The 17,527-nt window shown below is 39.7% G+C and overlaps 1 protein-coding gene across 1 annotated transcript in view; it reads left to right on the forward strand.

Moving 5' to 3' along the window:
• The window catches only part of col7a1l (collagen type VII alpha 1-like), a 100,252-nt gene that overhangs the window by 76,211 nt on the left and 6,514 nt on the right, over positions 1-17,527 (forward strand). Inside the window, exons 80-105 of the mRNA XM_060890108.1 lie at positions 1,540-1,614; positions 1,745-1,780; positions 1,876-2,331; positions 2,495-2,530; positions 3,033-3,059; positions 3,151-3,210; positions 4,272-4,397; positions 4,570-4,641; positions 4,737-4,772; positions 5,531-5,590; positions 5,707-5,751; positions 5,912-5,947; positions 7,364-7,399; positions 7,489-7,545; positions 9,940-10,011; positions 10,761-10,832; positions 11,016-11,051; positions 11,160-11,240; positions 12,992-13,045; positions 13,135-13,188; positions 13,330-13,392; positions 13,743-13,805; positions 15,534-15,650; positions 15,792-15,869; positions 15,956-16,009; positions 16,114-16,162. Coding sequence (XP_060746091.1) covers positions 1,540-1,614; positions 1,745-1,780; positions 1,876-2,331; positions 2,495-2,530; positions 3,033-3,059; positions 3,151-3,210; positions 4,272-4,397; positions 4,570-4,641; positions 4,737-4,772; positions 5,531-5,590; positions 5,707-5,751; positions 5,912-5,947; positions 7,364-7,399; positions 7,489-7,545; positions 9,940-10,011; positions 10,761-10,832; positions 11,016-11,051; positions 11,160-11,240; positions 12,992-13,045; positions 13,135-13,188; positions 13,330-13,392; positions 13,743-13,805; positions 15,534-15,650; positions 15,792-15,869; positions 15,956-16,009; positions 16,114-16,162 — 1,951 coding nt within the window. The remainder of the gene's footprint in view (positions 1-1,539; positions 1,615-1,744; positions 1,781-1,875; positions 2,332-2,494; positions 2,531-3,032; positions 3,060-3,150; positions 3,211-4,271; positions 4,398-4,569; positions 4,642-4,736; positions 4,773-5,530; positions 5,591-5,706; positions 5,752-5,911; positions 5,948-7,363; positions 7,400-7,488; positions 7,546-9,939; positions 10,012-10,760; positions 10,833-11,015; positions 11,052-11,159; positions 11,241-12,991; positions 13,046-13,134; positions 13,189-13,329; positions 13,393-13,742; positions 13,806-15,533; positions 15,651-15,791; positions 15,870-15,955; positions 16,010-16,113; positions 16,163-17,527) is intronic.

A 17,527-nucleotide genomic window follows, 5' to 3' on the forward strand; every position in this document is an offset into this window, starting at 1 on the left:
CATTTGATTCACTACCTGCAGCATTTGATTCACTACTGCATTCGGTTCAGTACCTACGGCTCGGTCGTCGATACAGTACATACTGATCTGTATGTGTTTAGTATACCCAGTTGTTTCTTGTTTACAATTTACAAGTTAACCATTGAGCAGGTATTAAGTGACGTTAAACTCAACATGAGCTGATATTTTTCTTCCACAATTTCTGATTCTGACTACTCTGAAGTCAATCCCATTGCATTATGGGATATTGTAGTGTCCATTATGTCCATACTGCAGTCCCAGAATCTCAGTAGGTCATCAAAGGACTTCTCACCTACTGCCTTCTGAATTTACTGCTCCTTTGGCCTAGTGCTTTTCTCCTTCTGTATAGTACAGTAATAGGGATATTCAGCATTGACCATGCAGCTGGGATGGTTTCATAATCACTAATGATCATTTTTCTCATCAGACTAGAGTTTGTTTCCTGTGCCAGAGGTTTTGCTAAAGGGAAGCGATCCTCCACAATTAACTTTAGCTTCATGTCCAGATCTAACGAGCTGATCTTTACTTTGAAATGCACACTTACTTTTCATTAGCCAATCAAATCACAACAGACAAGTAAAATTATTTAGTTATCCTCTTTTGTGTTTTCTTTGATAAAGCTTCTAATTGATATATATATAATTTATTTATTTATATGAATGTCATCAAAAGTTGCTTCCAGTTAGTAGTTACGTTATACTTGCTGGTTCCAGTAGACTTTCTTAAAAAAATGCAGCTCTTCATGTTTAAATTATGATTTGAAACCATAATTTCCTGCACTGGAGACCAGAGATGGGGGACTCGAGTCATATGACTTGACTCGAGTCAGACTTAAGTCGCAAATTTGAGACTTGAGACTTGCTTGACAAATATTAAAAAAAGACTCGACTTGACTTTGACTTGACATTCATGACTTGAGATTTGACTCAGACTTGAGTTAAATGATTCAGAGATGGAGGACTCGACTTGACTCGAGTCTGACTTAAGTCGCAAATTTGAGACTTGAGACTTGCTTGACAAATATTAAAAAAAGACTCGACTTGACTTTGACTTGACATTCATGACTTGAGACTTACTTGAGACTTGCACATGTGTGATTTACTCCCACCTCTGCTGGAGACTCATAATATCTCCTTACAGAATCATATATCAACCATAATATTTTTTATAATCTCACATTTTAAAAAAGTTTATTATTAAGTCGAAGTTATTATGTGATTATGTGGAGCATCCATGAGTTGTTATACAATAAAAACGATAACGTGTTATATGTTAATATAAACATGGTGTAAGAGTTGTTTTTATAGAAAATGAATCAGATTCCAAAGTTCAACAGTATTTTACTTTTTTTTTTTTATTTTACTGATATCGATCAGCACGAAGGATGGTAAAGTTTATATAAGGATTTTACATATAGGTCTGTGAGAACTAAAAAAAAAAGTAGCTAAGATTAAAATGCACAAGTAGATTTTAAGGTAGTGTGATGAAGAGAGTTTGTCATTGTGTGAATGTTTTCAGCGAGTCATGTCCAGTTCTGATGCACACAGAACAATGCCTAAAATGAAGCGGAGCGCCCCCTCTCCTGATTACGAGGTAACGCAGCCGGTGTTTTGATGACGCTCTCAGATGACTCATAGCTTGTGATATAAAATGAAATGTAGTTATATAAAAAGCAACATGTAGTTATTTTAAACCTCTTCCTCCTGACATTTACTTTTCCCAGCTCTCAAATAGTGCAAGAAAGAAAAAGAAACAAAAAGTAAGTCTGTTTGATTTACCGTGATTAATAAATAAATAAATAAAGATTTGTATCACCTCACGTAACCATTACCATGTTCTACACTCTCGTTGTAGAGAAAGAAGCTGAAAAACAAGGAGCCAGAAACTGAGGATGAAATATACAAGGAAACAGATCTAGAAAGAGAAATGGGGAGACAGGAGGAAAGAGAGAGAGGGGTGAAAGATTGGGAGATGGAAGAGGAAGAGGAACGAGGGACATGGGCCGAGCAGGATCTCGAGCGGAGCTCTGGAGATAGAGACGACGAGAGGAGCGGCGAGAACGAGGAAGACGAGGACTGGAACTGGGATGAAGAGAGAGAGCGAGACAGGGTGGAGATGGAGAGAGAAAGAATTGAGCTAGAACATGAGAAAGAGGCGGAGTTGGAAAGGGAGGCAGTTGCGGAGAGAGAGCGAGGTAGGGAGAGAGAGACGGAGCGAGAGGACGTCATGGAGAGACAGAGGATGGAGTTGGAGATGATGGAGAGGGAGGAAGACATGAGGGCCCACATCTCTCAGTATGAACTTCTAAAGGTAGGACATTCATCAAAAGGTCATGTGATCAGAACTACTCTGAAATACATTCATAATATTAACAAAACTCCATCATTTCAAATCACAGCACCAATAAAATTGAGTTTACAGACAGTTTAATGTTTATACAATATAAATATTCAATCATTATTTTCTTCTAAAGGGACCTCCGGGTGAAAATGGTTTACCAGGACCCAAGGTGATTACGAATCCCCTCTAAACTCTATCTATCTCATATGTTTACTAGGTTTCTTGTTTCCTTATTCGATTCAATCCCACCCACACATGTGACATCATCCACCCCCTGTTTGCCATGTTGGGAAATTATTACTGTCAATCAAACTGGGCGGGAAGAACAGCAGCCTCACTCCATTAGCTTTGATGTCCTCAGTGAGCTATTTTTATTTTATCCGCGAGCGTTTAATCTGAATATTTATAATTCCTTCACTCTCTCGTTTTTAATTGCTGATAGCAAACAACGTTCTTGAAAAACTTTTCTGTCTGATTTCCTTCTAATTAAACCCCGAAACACAGAGGACTCTGATAACTGCACATGTTACCTTTTAATGGTACAGACGTACATTTTAACTAGCAATTAAATGGTAATTAAATAACGAGACGTGAATCGTGACCGTGTCATTTGTATATAAAGATCAGTCAGTAGTAATAACGTGTTCCTGTTGAATTTTGTGTTTGTACAGGGTGAGATTGGAGAAAAAGGACAAAAGGTAACTTTTATTTTTAACCCGATAATGGACATCAGCCACTGGGTCGACTCTTTTAGATCTTTGAGATTAAAATGTTGATGTGTTCTTCAAGGGCGAGCCTGGAATAGGACACCGTGGTCCTGTCGGTCAGGCTGGTCCACCTGGGCAGAAGGTAAAACCTCGTTATTTATTATGTGCAAAGAGCTTTTCACTCTCAGAAAGAAAATTGCTAAAGTATGTCCTTTCATGTCACTGCGTTATTACCTCAATGATGTCTCTTTTGTAGTTACAGTTAACACCACTGTCAAGTCCAAGACAAGCGTCCAGGCCAAGGGTCAATGTCGCGTCATAATAAAAGCGAGACAAGATTGAGACAAAAAAACATAAAATCCTTTTCAAGTCCGAGTCGATGCTTCATTCGTGAGATGTACCGATGTTTAGCTTGTTTGCCAGAAAAAAGATTTACTTATTTTAGTGTATGAATTGTGTATATTTTTATAAACTTTACAGCTTAGTTCAGCTCAATGCCTGAGACCAAAATAAATCCACATACACATTTCACTTTGTACCAAGTAAAAATGAAATACTGAAAGCATCATGAAGGGGGCACGGTGGCTTAGTGGTTAGCACACACATCGCCTCACACCTCCAGGGTCGGGGTTCGATTCCTGCCTCCACCTTGTGTGTGTGGAGTTTGCATGTTCTCCCTGTGCCTCGGGGGTTTCCTCCGGGTACTCCGGTTTCCTCCCCCGGTACAAAGACATGCATGGTAGGTTGATTGGCATCTCTGGAAAATTGTTCGTGGTGTGTGATTACGTGAGTGAATGAGTGTGTGTGTGTGTGTGCCCTGCGATGGGTTGGCACTCCGTCCAGGGTGTATCCTGCCTTGATGCCCGATGACGCCTGAGATAGGCACAGGCTCCCCGTGACCCGAGGTAGTTCGGATAAGCGGTAGAAAATGAATGAATGAATGAATGATCCCCAGAGCCCAGGTGGTTGAATACTTGCCCTGGTTTGCCCAAGGTGAGACTTGGCTATTGCGCTCTGACTGTGCTAACCTTTGCAAGTTCCCCAAATGTCTCCTCTGTCATGACTCACGTAACATGTATCATGAGAGCTCGGTGGTTTAAAGCTTTTGATTGCTGGTCAGTACGTTGGGGGAGACCACTGCAGTGACAAGCAATAGTGCAGAGTTGTGTTTACTTTGGTTTCTGTTGTATGATGTTACCCCAGGGTGAGCCTGGAGAACCAGGACCACCTGGAGCACAAGGCATTCAGGGAATCCGGGGCAACCCTGGTATTCCGGGTACACCGGGTCACAATGGTGCACCAGGAGAACCTGGAGAGCCAGGTAAACAGGTAAGTGTCCTCTTCTGAAGAAAAGAGTATAAGACTTCTATCTCTCATTCTCGCAGTAGCGTGTTTTTATTTAATTCAACTGTATTTATTAAATAATTCACCATGTTGTCTGAATAACACGCTTTAGATTAAATAACCGAATATGATTAAGAGATATTCTCATGACGTGTAGGGTGACAGAGGAAGACGAGGAAAAAATGGATCACCAGGCTCTCCTGGTGTTTCTGGACCTCCAGGAAAAGAAGTATGTGAATATAAACTGTATAACAAACACATTACAAGTTTACATCAGGAAAGGACATGGAATATATTCACATTGCAGGCTGATCTTTTGTTTAGGGGATTCCAGGTCCACTAGGAGTGAAGGGCAACAAGGTAAAGGGTTTATTTCAGATATTTTTACAGTCACCAACAAACAAAAACATATTGGCACCTTTCATGAAAATATGCAAGAATAAGCACAATAAAGTTTTTAATAAAGTCCTTTAATAAAGTTTAACAAGCTGGCAGATTCAAGTCATCAGTCCATGATGTCATGGATCCATACAAGGATCCTAGACCTGGAACACCACCTGCAAAACCCCAGCATCTCGTTTCGTTCAATTCAGTCAGGTTCAGGGGCTTTTGTCTGCAAATCAAGGGGTCTAGGGGTCTAAGGAAGACTGATGATATCATGAATTCTGTAAACATTTAGCTAGGTTTCTTCTGTAAGGAAATTAAGACTCCTAAAATACAAGCAAACAGTCAATTAACCATTTGGACATTTTAAAACCCACTTCAGTTTCCTTATTTGATCGTGGTTGAACACCGGTGGTCTAAACTGCATTAAACACTGCCAAATGTACGATGGAGAACTTTCTAAGATCCTCTACAATTATCTATAATCTTCTGGGATGTATTTTGTAAAAGAAAATTCCATCCATCTTGTTGTCATGGACATGGCATCTTATAGATTTATAAACTTGACAAATCCAAGAACTAAAGTCTGAAACTGTGAGCTTTGGGGTCATCTTTGCCTCCTTCACCCTCCTCCTCCTCCTGCTTGCTGGGTGAAGTGGACTGTAGGCTGTGAGATGTTCTTGTATTAAAAGGTCAATTCTTGAGAAAATCGGCCATCTGTTATCTGTTACCAGGGCGACAGCATCCCCGGGGAGCCAGGAGAGAGGGGCGTGGCTGGACTTCCAGGACGCAGGGTAACGTGGGATGGGAAACAGAGCTTCATATGAACAGTGTAAAAAGTATTCTGTAGTACAGTGATAAGTACATTTTAATTCATAGTTGTTAAGACATTGTTTTGTTTCAATTGTAGGGCACCAAGGGCCCTATGGGGGTCAGAGGACCACCAGGACTCGTGGTAAAATAACACAAAATGAAATGCATTTGTGAATACTTGTGTGTTTTAGCTCTAAAATTAATTTTAAATCTATTTTATTTTTATAAAAGCTAAGAAATTAAGACCCTAAATTAAGAAATAATACGTAAACAAGATCTTATGGATGCTTTCATTGTCCCAGGGTCCTAAAGGTCTCTCTGGCACAAAAGGAGAAAAGGTGAGATGACTTTTAAGGCAAATGTCACAAGGTTAAACTTGATTTGAAATTAGCAGGAAATCTTGTCTGTTCCTTCGGTTTGTGAGCTTTTCAGGTGTTTTGATGTCTACCTTTCTATCTTTTTGTGGATCTGTCGTGGGTGTGTTTTCACAGAAATGCCTTCAGAATATCCAAAACCTAAAGAAAGATCAGTAAAAAATAAAGGTTTTGCCATGGCTCTCGAGTGACACGACAGACAAACGTTTACCTTATCATCAGGAGATCATCAGTAAAACCCAACAGTTCCATACGGACATATCATGTTGGTGGAAAGATGCCATTACTCTCTTCCTGATCAATTGTGGCCGTGTCTCATGCTACTTTTGTGCACGCCTACCCAAACATAACGCAAAAAAATATGTAAATAAAGTTCGGTCCTAAAGAGGCATAATGGGAGATATTGTATATATTCAGTAATACAAATGATTTACATATTATGAAAGGTACAATGAACATGCAGTGAATACAAGGAGTCTGATATCAGGACACTGAGAGAAACATGATGTACAAGTGCAGCACATTGTACATACAGTTAGTTGTGCTTGTGGTGGTGTTGAAGGTTCAGCCGTCTGATGGCTTGTAAGATGCTATCTTACAACCTGCTGATGGATCTGATGCTACAATACTGTCAGCGAGGCGGGGGTAAAAACAGACCCAAATGCAGGATAGCGTAAAAATAAACAGGGTTTATTAACTAAAAACATGAAACAGGGACAAGGACGAAAACTAAACCAGACATGACAAGACGACATCAGACAACATCAGAGGATTCCACGCTGCTTAAGGCAACACGGCTCGACTAAATTCTAACAACAATTAGCACATGAGGAACAGGTGTGCGTGGGGGGGTGGCAGGGGGGCAGGGACAAGGGCAGGGAAGACACGTGAACACAGAACATCAACAAAAGCACGTGGCCAAAGTCCAGGCTGCATCCTGGCACAATACTGTCTGTCTGATTGAAGCAGATGACTGGAGTCTGATGATCCTCTGTGCTTTTTCCTCTCACTTATCATCATCATCATCATCATCATCATCATCATCATCAAACACTTATCATCTCCAAGTGTATTCAATTATACCTTGACATTGCATGGGCAGCGGTTTAAAAGCAGACCTGCAGATAGATAGCATGTGATATCCCTCACTTTCTCTGATTGGTGGCTATGTGTATGGAAAATATAAATGACCCAACTGGGAGAAGACAGAGTTTAAAATATCATCCAAGGTTTCTTCTTGGTCTTGAACTCTGAATGTGGCCCTAAATGTACTGTAATATTATTAGTATGGATTAAACCAACCAATTTCTTTATTTGTCATTATATGAGTGCACAAATTTACACTTTATTCTATATTAAGAATGTGCTAATCTTTTACAGGGTGATAAAGGCTTACCAGGCAACCGAGGCGAGAAAGTAAGAGCCTGCTGTATTTAATTATTTATTATGATTTGTTTTCCATCTGGATTGCAGGGTTTTTTTATTCCTTTTCTTTTTGTATGCAGGGGAGTCCTCTGTCCATACCTGGGCCACGTGGATATAAAGGCAGTAAAGGAGAAGCGGTATGAAAACTAGGGGAAATCTGTAGAATAGAAAACGAGGTGGCAATTTGTTATAAGAAAGTAATCGATGATAAGGTGGTATGATGCAAAGCAGATTTAATGTGAAGCTGATTGTAGCCATTTTCTAAGAATTTTGAAAAATCGCGCCTCGTACTTTTTATCCCTTTAGAGTTACATTAAATGTTGTGTTATCATTTATAAGACAAGTCGTTATCTCACAAGCCTTTTTTTACACAGAGCATGAAATCCCCTAAACAACTTTACCTCTGTTACAAAGCACTGACACTGGAGACTCCTTCCATAACTGTTTAATTATATATATATATATTATATATATATATATATATATATATATAATTAAACAATATATATACAGTACTGTGCAAAAGTTTTAGGCAGGTGTGAAAAAATGCTGTAAACATAGAATGCTTTCAGAAATATAAATAATGAGTGTTTATTTCTGTCAATTTACAAAATGCAAAGTGAGCAAACAAAACAAAAATCTAAATCAAATCAATATTTGGTGTTACTAACTTTTGCCTTCAAACCAGCATGAAGTGATGGCACGACCCCCACAGAGCCCTGATCTCAACATCATGGAGTGGGTCTGGGATTACATGAAGAGACATTCAAGTGAGAAAGCCGACATCCACAGAAGATCTGTGGTTAGTTCTCCAAGATGTTTGGAACAACCTACCAGCCGAGTTCCTTCAAAAACTGTGTGCGAGTGTAGCTAGAAGAATTGCTGCTGTTTTGAAGGCAAAGGGAGGTCACAGCAAATATTGATGTGATTTAGATTTCTCTTTTTGTTCATTCACTGCATTTTGTTCATTTATGAAAATAAATGTTTAACACTTCCATTTTTGAAAGCATTCTTTGTTTACAGCATTTTTTCACACCTGTAATGTAATGTACATATATATACAGTATGTATATATATATATATATAGTTTTTATATATATATATATATATATATATATATATCTCACCTCACAGAAAATGATACCAAAACAACGATTATTCATTTGTTTTTGCTAAATAACATCATGGTTATTATTATCTGTTTGTCACTAGGTTTAGATTTCTGACACCCGGAGTCAATTATCTATTACTATAGCAACGATATCATTTTAACGTGCGCATTAATCTAAAATAAACATGTGATCTGTCATAGCTGTTGTTACAGAAGTTTAATCAGCAGCTTCTGACCAATCAGATTAGAGAATGCAGCAACTCCTTTACTACATTGTGGGTTTTTTTCATCTTTTTTTAATATTCCTTCTCTTCAGTAAGTATAGAGAAGGTCAGAGGGAGTTGAACTGGGTGTTTGACAGGAGTGAGGTGTGCGGTAGGAATTACGGACTGGTTCAAGGTGGAAGTGGGATTGCATGAAGGAACAGCTCGTAGTCCTTTATTGTTTGTAGTGGTGATGGGACAGATTGACGGATGAGATCAGACAGGAGCCCACATGGACTATGATGTTCGCAGATGACACTGTGACCTGTAGTAAGAGTAGGCAAGAATTTGAGATGAACCTGGAGAGGTGACGGTACACACTAGAGTACTGTCAGGGGAGAAGGGGAATGAAAATCAGGAGGAAAACGTCACGAGTAGATAGGTGGAGTAGAAGGTGGATGAGTTTAAATACCTGAAATCATCTGTCCAAAGTAATGGATTGTGTTGAGAAAAGTGTCTGCAAGTATGTGGTAAGACCAGCTATGTTTTATGGCTTAGAGATGATGGCACTGACAAAAAGTCAGGAGGTAGAACTTCAGGGTCTCAGACCTGAAGATGAACGAAGATGGACGGGATTGGAAATGAGTATAATAGTTGGGCAGCACAGGTAGGACGGTTTGGAGACAAAGTGAGAGAGGTGAGATCGAGATGGTTTGGACATACAGAGGATGGATATATTGGAAGAGAAATGCTGAGGATGGAGCCGCCGGGCAAGAGGAAGGCCAAGGAGGTTTATGCTTGTGGTGATGTCAACGATGCGGGGATAAAAACAGACCCATATGCAGGATAAAATAAACTGATTTATTAACTTAAAAGAAACAAAAACCGGGACACAGACACAACAAAAGACAACGAAGACATGACAAGAGACGACAAGGACAACGCTAAATACACATGACAATTAGACATAAGGAACAGGTGTGCAGAAGCGGGGGGAAGAGACAAGGGCGGGGCAGACACGTGAACACAGAACATAAACAAACGCACATGGCCAAAGTCCGGGCTGGATCCTGAAAGGTGAGGGAAGATATGCAGGTCAAACACCTATATCCTGGATCTTCTGTGGATTCCTTCTCCTCAGTTCTTCTTCCTGTGTAATAAAAAAGTAGCTTGAGTAAAAAGTAGCTTAATTTATATACATTTTTTGTCCTAATAAGGGTGAACGAGGATCTCCGGGATTTGATGGCGATAAAGGGGAGAAAGGAGAGGATGGACCACCGGGAGTGAAGGTGAGGTGCTTTAGCTGGACTTAAATTAGCTGGATAAACTTAAGTGAGCATTTTTATGATGAATTTAGTAGTTCTTTCTGATTTGTTTTTATCTGTAAGTCTGGATAAATAAAGCCCACAATGAGCATAACTGAGTTAAGAGAACATTAATGACCAGTTCACAGATCAAAAGGTGTTTAAGACGATGTAGCACATATTTACATTCGTAGAGATACAGAGTTTATAAGGCACACACACACACACACACACACATACACTCTCTCACTCACTCATCTTCTACCGCTTATCCGAACTACCTCGGGTCACGGGGAGCCTGTGCCTATCTCAGGTGTCTTTGGGCATCAAGGCAGGATACACCCTGGACGGAGTGCCAACCCATCGCAGGGCACACACACACACACACACACTCTCATTCACTCACACAATCACACACTACGGACAATTTTCCAGAGATGCCAATCAACCTACCATGCATGTCTTTGGACCGGGGGAGGAAACCGGAGTACCCGGAGGAAACCCCCGAGGCACGGGGAGAACATGCAAACTCCACACACACAAGGCGGAGGCTGGAATCGAACCCCCAACCCTGGAGGTGTGAGGAGAACGTGCTAACCACTAAGCCACCGTTCCCCCCCCCCTCCCCCCCCACACACACACTACACTAATTACTTTCCACTGGATTCGCTCTGTAGTACTCGTAATCACTTGCTTCAATGAATTTCTCAAAAGACTGATTTGTTCGTTTGCAGGGTTTAAAGGGAGAAGCTGGGGTCAAAGGAAGTATGGGGCTTTTTGGAGCACGAGGGCCTGTAGGACAAAAGGTCAGATTCTAAAATCTTTACACATAAAGAGCTTTTTTAGATGTTTGTTTGAAGATTTCCAAACAAATCAGCCATGTACTGTTAACTAAACTGCATGCACTTTCTCTGGATTACACTTTTGCTTGAATCATTTTTGCTTCAGTTTTTGGTCATTTATAAGAAATAATACATCTTTTTTTCAAGGGAGATGCAGGAGAATCAGGCACCAATGGAGAAGCGGTATTATAACACACGACGGTTTTAAAGACGTAATAAAAAGATTTCATGCGTATTGAAGTGCGATTTTCATCATTTAATGGTTTATGCAAATCGTTTGGACTGTAATAGGGTCATAACGGAGAGAATGGACTGCAGGGTGAAAAAGGCGACAAGGGAGACACGGGAGAGCGAGGACCAAAGGGTGAAGAGGTAAGATTGTCCGAGGACGAATTTCAAGCAATGGTTGCTGTTCACTTACCGTAAAAACACACAACAAGGTAGTGTTGTTGTCATTGGAACGGCTTGTCAGTCACTCGCCTGACTGATGGAATAGAGATGGCTCCACAAACCACTGAGATGTCCCACAAAAGATACAGCAGAGCAAGAGCATCAGGACATTGACACAGCTGCTAAATTCGATGTGTTTCAATTCAGTTTACTTTTATGAGCAAGCTAGAGGTGATAGTTGGAAGGAAAAACTCCCTGAAGAAACCTTGAGAGGAACCAGGACTCAGAAGGGAACCTCATCCTCATCTGGGTAACACTGGACAGTGTGATTATAAATGATTTCCTTTCTATAACTGAACTTCTACCAGCAAACATCTAGGAAAAAATATCCATAAATTAAAATATGCGGCTGGCAACAGCACCGACAAGACAAGAGCTGCGTTCACTAAAGCATGTGTTCTTAAATTTCTGACCTCTGACTAGAAAAAGAAAAAAAATATATATCAGCTTAGAATTCCTACTTTGGAAGGTTGTGAGGACTTGTCTCTTGTGACAAATTAACAGAAAGATGTTGATTAAACGAGTGGAGTAATCTAACGAGAACAGATGCTTCCAGACAGAAGTGCTGCGTGATACAATTAAGCAATAAACAATCAGCCGTGTGTTCTGTACAAGAGGAAAACATCAGTTCGTTATTGGAGCGTGTGTTTCAGTCACAAAAATGAGCAACTGCCTTGTGGTTCAATAGGAACTGTCATCAGTAAAAAAGGGCTGAGTGCAAAAGTTTACACACCCTCTCAGCTGAGGCGAATGGAGAGTTATACTTTTATTTTAACGGAGGTATCGAATCGTATCTCATCGTATTGTAAAATCAACAAAAATCAACAGAAAAATAATTTTAATAGATCTAAATTGTTCTTTTCCATAAACCTGGTTTTATAAGATAGTGGCCTACAGCTAAGTACGGTGATACATACTCAGAATTTGTTCTCTGCATTTAACCCATCCAAAGTGCACACACACAGCAGTGAACACACACACACCGTGAACACACACCCGGAGCAGTGGGCAGCCATTTATGCTGCAGTGCCCGGGGAGCAGTTGGGGGGGTTCGGTGCTTTGCTCAAGGGCACCTCAGTCGTGGTATTGCCGGCCCGAGACTCGAACCCACAACCTTAGGGTTAGGAGTCAAACTCTCTAACCATTAGGCCACGACTTCCCCCAGATTTGATTGATTCCTAACATGGTAATACACTTGTCGTCATGTGTTGTCCTGAATTAGTTCATAGTACTTCCTGGTTCAGACCTTCACATGTTTTCACAATGTTGGTATCACAGATACCGTGTCTGTGTTTATGTCTACGTCATTCACGAGTTTGACGACGATTGATTATTGGATTTCGCTAAATAAACACCAGTCTGATTTCACACACTTTACACATCATGTTTCATCACACTGCATGTTACAATCGGGTAGAAAAGCTGCTGTTCCCCATGTGACTGAGAACGTCTAAGCAGGACAACGTCAGACTGTCAAATAAATACCAACAGCATTAAAGATGTTTCGATTTTCCACGTTTGCATGTTTTTGTAACCCGACAAACACGGTGCTGATTTATTGACAACAGAAAAAAAATGTAAAATATCTTCAGACTTTTGGCAGGACAGACAAACCATGCAACTAAACCAGGAAATAAAAATGCTATTTAATTATTTATTTTTTTTTTTTACAGGGAGAGAAAGGAGAAATTGGTTTACAAGGAGACCAAGGCAACAAAGGAGAACAGGTAAAGATCAAACCTGCACTCTGGACCATTAGGTTAATGGTTTACATATTATAAATGTACCCTAAAGTGCTATATGTATATATCTTTAGGGTTTCCGAGGTATGCCAGGACGGATGGGCCTCCCAGGAATAGATGGGGAACCGGTATGTACTTGATCTCACCAGATCCACTTCATTTCACTGAAGAACTGAAATGCCATAATGTTTTATCACCCTTGTGGTTCAGTCATGTAAATAGCCTCATACGCATATTACTGATTAATGCTCATTAAATTTTAAATACAGGGCAGTATCGGAGACCCTGGAGCACCAGGCATTCCCGGACTAAACGGACCCACGGGACGAAAAGTGAGTCTTCATAATCATGGAAAGAATTCACTAGGACTAAAAGTACACATCGATACAGCGATTTTATCTCTTCACTCTGTCACGTTGCTGTATTTTGAAGTCATCAGTCAGAGGTGTTCCTATTACTGGTTGCCATGGTAATATCTTGTATCAGTGGGTGGCGCAATTAGTATTCCACTTCACTGTCTTCGCTCCTATTGGTGGTCACTCAAGTTGAACTTTTCTCCCAGACTCCAGAAGTCGTGATCTCTAGTCACTTTGTCTCTGTGACCTGCTGTACTGTATATGTGAAAGTAGCAGTAAACCTGCATGTTCACTAAAGTATCTTAATATTTGTTGTTATACTTTAGGGTGAAAAAGGCGATGGAGGTCTGCATGGACTTGATGGTGAACCAGGTAAAAAGGGAGAGAAGGTCAGTTGTAAAAAGTATTCATTTATAAAATATTAATCACTTTTTATCTGCTAAACTCTTAGGGACTGATTTCAAAATATCTCAAAATATCTCGTGAACACTTCCAATGAGGCTGATTAAAGATGGTCTAAAAGAGCAATATCAGTATAAAAGTTCTTTTAAGATAAATGTAAAGACCACAAGGCCTCTATGAATGCTGCTTATACAACTATTATTCATAATAACACTCTCCGGTGAGGATGAGGTTCACTTTTGAGTCTGGTTCCTCTCAAGGTTTCTTTCTCTTCCATCTAAGGGAGTTTTTCCTCACCACAGTCACCTCAGGATTGATCATTGGGGATAAATACATACACATTTAACCCTTCTGCAGATTAAACAGATCAATCTGACCCGGCTGGAAAGTTTAACGTGTCATAACTTGGGTTTCTTTCCACATATTTGCCTGACATTTTCCAAGATTGTTCCAAATTATGAACTTTGCAGCTTTTATTTTGTCTATTTTCATTGAACTATGTGTTCGTAAAATAAATACTTTCCTCCTCAAGTCATCCAGGCCAACTTGACCCGGCCACATTTAGTGGGGCAATAGGTCACACTTTTGCCCTTTTCAGCGCAATGAACATACATACAGACACAAAAATGCACACATAAAATGTCCACTAACACACGCACCCAAAACACACACACACACTACACACACACACATACACAAATAGGGCATTGCCTTTCATTAGGCCTCCAGAAAAAAAAGCTACATATTTGTAAATATTTCACACTTTTGATATGCCTTCACCTAGCAGAGGGCAAAATGTGATCTACCGAAATGATGCTACACACACACGCGCACACACACACACACACAAGCATTGTGCCTCCAGAAAAAACAAAAACTACTCATATGTAAAGATTTCACACTTGTTATATGCATTTGTCCAGCTGGGGCAATATCTTCTCTTCTCTTCTGTGTGTGTGTGTGTGTGTGTGTGTGTGTGTGTGTGTGTGTGTGTGTAATGTGATCAGATGACATCTGGTGGGCAAAATAGACATTACAAGTGCAAAATGTTCACAATTGTAAGGCTGATCACACAGAATGGTGATAATTGTAGAATTTTTGATTTATAAGCATTCAAGTCAATTTGGCCTGGAAAAAAACAGGTTTTATTATTTACTGACATTAAAAATGGTCAAAATAGTTTCAAAACAATCCCCTGGATTTGAAATATACCAGCCTGTAATTGTGCATCAACTTTTATGCCTCTATAGTGAAAATAATTTTAAATTTCTGTTTTTTTTACTAGAAAATGAGGCATTTTTGCATATTAATGAGGTTTATTATGCCAAATGTTACAAAAATCTTTGTAAAATATATGTTAATATGTTGGAAACAAGATAGACTAAAAAGTTGGGGAAAAAATAGCTATCATATATACTTTATTTTTTTATAAGCAGTCAAAACAGACAAGGTCAACTTGACTTAGCGTTCCTAATTTGCATAGGAATGCAGACGAGGTCTGCAGAAGGGTTAAATATTTAAGTCTAATATTAATCTTTGAATAACTTTTTGTATGATGTTTCTTACGTTCTGTAAAGATGCTTTGGAACAACGTCCATTGTTAAAAGTGCTATACAAATAAAATGCAATTAATTTGAAAAAATCTGGGTTTTAGTGTCAGTATTGTTTGTACTGTATAGTCATGTAGGAGATGTTTGTGCTGTGCTTCTTTACAGGGATCTTCAGGTTTTCCAGGATTCACAGGTTTTAAAGGATCTTCAGGTGCACCAGGAGCAACTGGAGCTCCTGGCAGATCTGGTCCAGTTGGACCTAAAGGGGAAGTTGGGCCTAAGGTATCGATGTTCTTGGGATAGGATAATAAAGATTTTGACTGTATAGTACCTGCATGTTGTGTGAAGAGAAGTGGTAGATTCATCTGAGGCGAAGATCTTAATCTACATCTACTTGATATCACGTTTCATCACTTTCCTCAGGGAGAAAGAGGGAGGAGAGGCAGAGGAAAGCCTTGTCAGAGAGGCCTCCCTGGAATTCCTGGACAAAGAGGGATGGATGTAAGTTTGTCATTTGTTCTACTGTGTGAGGACTAGAGTACAGAGCGAAACATTTGCTTTATGACCTATGTGTGTGTTCGGTCAAGGGTGAGATGGGGCTGGAAGGACGGAAAGGGGAGAAAGGAGATAAAGGTCTTACAGTGAGTAACAAACATCAGTAACAACTGTAAATGCTGCATAACAACTGCATAAAGAGTTTTTTTTACTGTTGAAACATTAATATCTGCTATTCTCAATCATATAGGTAGAAGAGGTGAAGGACCTGGTGAGCAAAGAAGTAGTGGAAAAGTGTGGTGAGTCAACAAGATACAATCATTGTATAAGTAATATAACGCTTGAAGCAGCCCAGATGTTTCATATAAACATGTTCTGAAAGTGTTGCAATAAAAAAAGAAACATCCAAAAAACAAGCTAGTTCTTGTTTCACTTACATTATAAAGAGTCATCCCATCACCAGACTTTCTTTTTCCTCCTTCCTAAAAGTTTAATCCTTGCCTCTGTCCTAAAAACAGATAGCTTTACTTCTTCCATAAAAGTCAAATAAATTTCTCCTTCACCATATCAATGATTTTATAATCCATTTAAATACATTTACATTTACAGCATTTGGCAGACGCCCTTATCCAGAGCGACGTACATATAAATGCAAAAGATAGGGAAAGAAGTGCTAGTTGAAGTGTTTCTTGACTAAGTAGGTCTTCAACCGCCGTTTGAAAATATCCAGTGACTCAGCTGTCCGGACCTCTAGGGGAAGTTCATTCCACCACCTTGGTGCCAGAACAGAGAAAAGTCTTGTAGTATACTTGCCTGTTACCCTGAGAGATGGTGGAACCAGTCGAGCAGTGCTGGTAGATCGGAGGGTGAGGAGTGATGAGGGCTTTGTGGTAAGAGGGAGCTGGTCCATTTTTGGCTTTGTAGGCCAGCATCAGTGTTTTGAATCTGATGCGTGCAGCTACCGGAAGCCAGTGGAGGGATCGCAGCAGCGGGGTGGTATGAGAACTTTGGCAGGTTGAATATATAGAGCATCTGCTGTACAAGTTCTTGTGTTGGTTGTTACTATAGAAGCAATAATATATCAAAACGAACAAAAACATTTAAAGAACAAATTTCAACTGCACTACTGTCAGAGCAGCTGTTATAGAGTAATCGGCACCGTCTGAGCAGAATCTGAATCAGATTCGAGAATTCAACAGCGCTGTTGTATAAGCAGTATTAGAATACACAGGTGTAATGAATACATCTTTTGCCAAAAGTCCTAATATAGTACAGGTTTTGTCATAATAATGTCATAAGGAATATCTACAAGAATCTACTGATTAAAAGAATTTCTGCATGTTGTTAATTTACACCTGGATTTAAAAGGTGGACAAAATCACATATAAAACTGGCCACATCTAATAACATATGGTTTTTGCACAGTCCTCCCATATATACACAAATGTACTGTTCATACATAGCTTTCACACCCAAACTACTTTCTGAACAAAACAACATTTTGCCTCGTGCATTATGTCTTGTCAGCATACAAACAGTATGCATACATTAGCATCTGATTTATCTATAGTAAAGATGTACCTAATAAAGTGGCCACTAAGTGTGTGGTCAAGTGTGGGTGGTTTGCTACGTGCACGTTTTTGCCCCCTTGGTGTGTGTTTGTG

The sequence above is a fragment of the Tachysurus vachellii genome, chromosome 16, assembly GCF_030014155.1.
Source record: "Tachysurus vachellii isolate PV-2020 chromosome 16, HZAU_Pvac_v1, whole genome shotgun sequence".
In the NCBI taxonomy this organism is placed as follows: Eukaryota; Metazoa; Chordata; class Actinopteri; order Siluriformes; family Bagridae; genus Tachysurus; species Tachysurus vachellii.